At 41.7% G+C, this 4,976-nt stretch overlaps 1 protein-coding gene across 1 annotated transcript; it reads right to left on the bottom strand.

The window, feature by feature from the left end:
• Positions 1-484: 484 nt before the first annotated feature.
• Positions 485-4,689, bottom strand: pycr1b (pyrroline-5-carboxylate reductase 1b). The gene is made up of 8 exons (XM_079482496.1): positions 4,439-4,689; positions 3,906-3,988; positions 3,715-3,785; positions 3,457-3,636; positions 2,715-2,936; positions 2,365-2,457; positions 1,401-1,564; positions 485-1,270 (listed from the first exon to the last, which is right to left on the bottom strand). Exons 2-8 carry the CDS (start codon positions 3,970-3,972, stop codon positions 1,108-1,110), a joined length of 960 nt encoding a protein of 319 aa, XP_079338622.1. The 5' UTR covers positions 3,973-3,988; positions 4,439-4,689; the 3' UTR covers positions 485-1,107.
• Positions 4,690-4,976: the final 287 nt, after the last annotated feature.

The raw sequence follows: 4,976 nt of genomic DNA, 5'->3' as shown, positions 1-4,976 counted from the left end.
CCAGAGGGGACCTGGAATCCCCTGGTTAGGCCTGCTTTCCCTCCAAAGTGTTTTTTTTTCTCCTCCCATGGAGTTTTAGGTTCCTTGCCACCGTTTGCCTGGCCGGGGGGGCTGCTAGAATTTTTTAGAATAGTTTTATTTAATTAACACTGCATATAGGAATTCATAGTGGGTCTGATATTTGACCTGTGTTTTGACTTGCAAACCCTATGCATATGTTTTGCTTATACTCAATGTGTTTTCTTGTACAGCTGCTTTGTAACAATGAAAGTTGTAAAAAGCGCTATATAAATAAAGCTGACTTGACAAATCTAGAACAAATTTGAACTTTTCTGCATTTCTGAGCAACACAAGGCTATTTTACTATTGATTAGATAAAAAAGCAATGAAGCTTATTAAGTCACTGAATGTTTTGTTTAGTTGAAGGTCACAGACTTAAATGTATCTAATAAACATGCTGTAGTGAGATTAAAAACGAAAGTTTCTGAACTGACAAAATAATCGTGTTTATTGATCCGATTACAATTTTCGGCAAAATAAGGTTGATGATCATTTGACCCATGATCGTGCGGCCATAATTTAGAGTGTAGAAACAGATGGAGAACATTTAACTGTGAAGCACGAGAAAAAACGTCGTTTGGTGCTAATGGAGGTCATGATGATGCTGTATTTTGTTCTTCTGGCATGAGTCCACTTAAAACACAAGTTCATCATTCATTCTTGCTTTAATGAAACAGACTGTTGATTGAAAAATAATTCAGCCATGAACAGAGCAGACCTCAAACTGAAGCAGAAACAGACACATGTACATGCTTCCAGAAGCACCATTTAAAAAGATTACAGGGATATGAGGAAGGCATTGGTGCGCTGAGATCCTGAGACTGTTTCACTCAACAGGTCTGTGTGTGTGTGTGTGTGTGTGTGTGTGTGTGTGTGTAACACTGTTATCTGGTTTTGAAACGGTTTACATTATGAACTTCCATCAACTGTTTACAGAAGCACGACCCACAATGCACTTCAGTTCACTCTGACTGTGTGTTTGTGAACAGACTTCACCGCTGGATCATCTTGTGTTTTGTCGTGATGAGAGATGATGTATGATGTGTGTTAGTTCTTCTTGACTCCCGTTCTATTATTGAACAGGTTGACTCTGTTCTTGGTGGTGACCGACGCTGTGGAGACGCCCGGCTGCTGCAGAACTTGATCCAGCGTCGTCTTCTTGATGGCGGCAGGTGAGATCATCTCCTGGTCAGCCAGACTCTGAAGCTCCCTGAGCAAAAAAACAACGTCATGAGGGTACACTTACTGATGACCTTTCACCTTATGACACACATGATGTCACAATGGGTCGTAATAACTGAAGATTGTTCATGAACGAGTTGATGATGTGAATGTTTTACTTGGTCCTGATGCAGGACGCTTCCACAGCGTTGATGAGGAGACTGCGGAATCCTCCGCTCTCCAGGAAGTGAAGCGCGTGGATGGTGGCGCCCCCCGGTGAACAGACGTTATCTTTCAGCTGACCCGGGTGCTGTTCGGAGTCCAGAAGCATTTTAGCTGCACCCTAAAAACAAAACAAGAGCAACTCTAAGAGGAAAACCTCAATATATCACCAAACTTTACTTCACTTCTACTACTCAAATCTAAAGAATGAACATCTCTGATGTGTTAAGCCCTATTCAGACTGGACTAGTTTTCCAGGGGGTCATTAGATATATGTGCGTTTCTCAGACGTACAAGCGATTTTAATCCCGTCCGAGTCAGCCAAGTCTTGTGTTTTTCTCACACGATCACTGTAAAGATTCCAGAGTAATTTACCTGCTGCTTTTCACCCAACTCAGTGGTCCTCTGAGAAATCGAATCCCGTCCGAATGCAAATGTCTGTGTTCGCTGACAATATATTTTCAAAACGAGTTTCTTTCCGTGTTTTGGCCAATGTGATTTGGCGTAAGCTCTTACAAAAGCGCGTATATACTTCCTGCTTCCCATTCATTCAATATTCCTAATAAATAGATATGGATACTTTTGAAATTCTAATGGTAATGTTAATGAATGAAAATTAGAAATAATTATATTAAATAATCATGTTTACTTCATTTCTGTGGGTTTATGATAAGCGTCATGTAGCACAAACATGCAGTACAACAATGATATAGACATGCTGAGGATAAGAGTCTCCAGTTTATAATTCAGCCCTGTCTGTGTTTTGAACCTTTGACATTTAACAAAAGGTCCATCACAACATTTTACATCATCACAACTTTCCGTTCATTAAAAGTTCAAGAACACGTCATAAGGCTTTATTAAATAAAGATGATGACATTACATCTGTGAAGTAACAACTAAAACAGTGATGTTTCATACCAGTAACGCCTGTGCTCCCAGTCTCAATGCCAGTCTCCGTGGCAACCCCATCTTCACCCCACCATCAGCGAGAGCATCGAGCGCTGTGAAAGCCTGAAAATACACACTCACTCGTTTTATTATATATTAAACATCAAATGTGTTCACAGGCTGGTGCTTTGTGCAGCATTTAAAGAGACGGCGTGTGTCAAACCTGTGTGAGTATCTTTCTTCTGCAGAACACAGAAGTAGATATTTTGAAGAATGTTGATCATCAAACACCATTGACTTCCACAAAACCACATTTCTTCTGTTGTGTTCCACCGAAGAAAGACTCCCAATCACATGACGGCGACTTCATTCACACTCACGTAAGCCGGTCCGCTTCCGCTGAGACCCGTCACAGCATCGATGAGGTCTTCCTCCACCTCCGTACAGAAACCCACGCTGGACATCAGCTGCTCCAGGAGTTTGCCGTCCTCCAGGTCTGCGTGCGTTCCTGTGGCGTAAACCGTCGCCCCTTCTCGCACCACCACTGGAGTGTTGGTCATACAGCGCATCACCTTCGGTGCCGTCCGATACTGGAGCAGTTTCTACAGAAAACAGACACAGAACATCATCTTCAGTGTTTCTGTTCTTTTATATTGTTTGTTTATTTTTAATTAGACCAAAACCATATTCAGTTATACGATGCTGGAACATCAATTCTTTTGGGTGGTGGTCTTATGTTTAATGATGTTTGGTTGCACAAAATCTATGATAAACTTCTATATTTCAAATTCCTTGACCCCAGGAACCAACTTGGGTCCCCCAGTTTGAGAGCCACTGTTCTACACTGTGTGTTTACACATTCACAACCTCAAAATCCTTTCAATACACAGAGAGTAAGAAAACACCAACAATAATGATGAGAGATGAAATCACACGAAATTGTTTCCTTTGGGACTCAAAACTTCTGTGAACCAAACAAAAAAGAGAATCAAATATAAGTTAAGGGAAAATTGATTAGAAGACGTTTAGAAATAATGCGCAAAACACCGCCGCAGCATTCTGCCCGATGAAACACACGTGTATTCTTACAAACACGGTTAACTTGTGATACCCGTCTCTCACCCTCTCAATGGAGCTGATGGTGACCCCAGCAGCACAGGAGACAATGAGATGCCGATCCTCAATATCTGGACCGATTTCATCCAGAACGAAGGGTATGATGTGAGGTTTGACCGCCAGGAACAGAACATCACTCTTGTGCGTTGCTTCTTTGTTGCTTGTGGTCAAATTGACACCCATTTTCTAAAGAAATGCGTAAAAAAAACAGATGTTACAACTGTCACACACACACACACAGAGATGGTGTTGAGTCTGACGGACCCTCAGACCGGAGACGGTGGGCAGATCCATGTCAGGAGCACTGGCTGTGATTCGACCGGCTGTGATTACACCTGAACACACAAACACACTTTTCATGTCCTAGCTCTCGTACGCTGAATGTAAACACACGGCTGACGATTCACGAGGTTAAAGTTCATCTGCCAGGACGGTCAGTACGACACGACTCTTACCGGCCGCTGTGAAGCCTTTGACCAGCGCGTGTGCCAGCTGACCCGCTCCGATAAACCCAACACTCATTCTGCTGATGTCACACCTGCACAACACACAAACACAAACACAACACGGTCTGATCACAAACTCAAAGAGTTTTCATCTAATGAATGAAGCTGATAAAAACACACATATGTTATACAAGCACAGACACAGATGTGATGTATACAACACATATATATATATATTTGCATGTTTATTTATGTGTATAATTCAATGCTGGAGGAGAATCAATTCAGTCAGTGAGTTGATGGGTAAAGTGTAGTGCTAACATTTACATTCAAGCTATAATAATAAAAGCACACTGACGCTTACAGTCTATCAGTGTAGTTCAGTTAATACTATAGAATATTTACATCACGTGTAACATGAATCACAGTCGTGTCGTTAGACTGTTCGACATTATTACAGCATCAATCCCAGTTAGACTGACACGTCACATTAAATGAATGAAGAATGAACATCTGATGACAGTAAATGAATCGTTTCTCACCTTCAACGACACAATGAACGGAAGCTTCTGTTCCTCTCGCGGTAAAACAACATTAATTCGTGTCAACGTGGCTTCCCCCCACCATGTGCACCGGGAGCGCGCTCAACTGACACGAGAATCCACCAATGAGAGACGAGACGCGCTCGCGTCAATCCAATCAGCGCGGGGGATAACGAGATGAGGGCGGGGCATGTCAGAGCGACATCATTGCATCAGTTCCTCCAACACAAACACTGAATGTGTGCGCGTGCGTGCGCGTGTGTGGACACATGTACTTTAAGAACCAGTAGAGCCTCCCAGATACTTAGAAACTGGAAATATTTGACTGTGATTTTACTGAGAGTAATGAAGTATGGCACGCGGAAAGAGCTTTAATCATTCTCAGGATGTGATACAATTTACTAGTGAAAATCATCATTCTTGATATCAACAATAGAATTTCGACTAGTTACAATTACTGTTTTTGATATCAGTAATTACCTTATAACTAGTAATTGTTATTAGTAGAAACTATATTGTTGAATGATCAATTTTATTA

The sequence above is a fragment of the Barbatula barbatula genome (genome assembly GCF_947034865.1).
Source record: "Barbatula barbatula genome assembly, chromosome: 20".
In the NCBI taxonomy this organism is placed as follows: domain Eukaryota; kingdom Metazoa; phylum Chordata; class Actinopteri; order Cypriniformes; family Nemacheilidae; genus Barbatula; species Barbatula barbatula.
This window is presented reverse-complemented; position numbering and strand designations above follow the sequence as displayed.

What these genes read in the sequence shown, in the direction of transcription:
- pycr1b (XM_079482496.1), bottom strand. Translation starts at nt 3,972, where the DNA reads ATGAGTGTTGGGTTTATCGGAGCGGGTCAGCTGGCACACGCGCTGGTC. An exon ending in CAAAGGCTTCACAGCGGCCG is followed by an intron (nt 3,786 to 3,905) that starts GTAAGAGTCGTG and finishes TTGTGTGTTCAG; the next exon opens with GTGTAATCACAGCCGGTCGA. An exon ending in GCGGAAGCGGACCGGCTTAC is followed by an intron (nt 2,458 to 2,714) that starts GTGAGTGTGAAT and finishes GTGTATTTTCAG; the next exon opens with GCTTTCACAGCGCTCGATGC.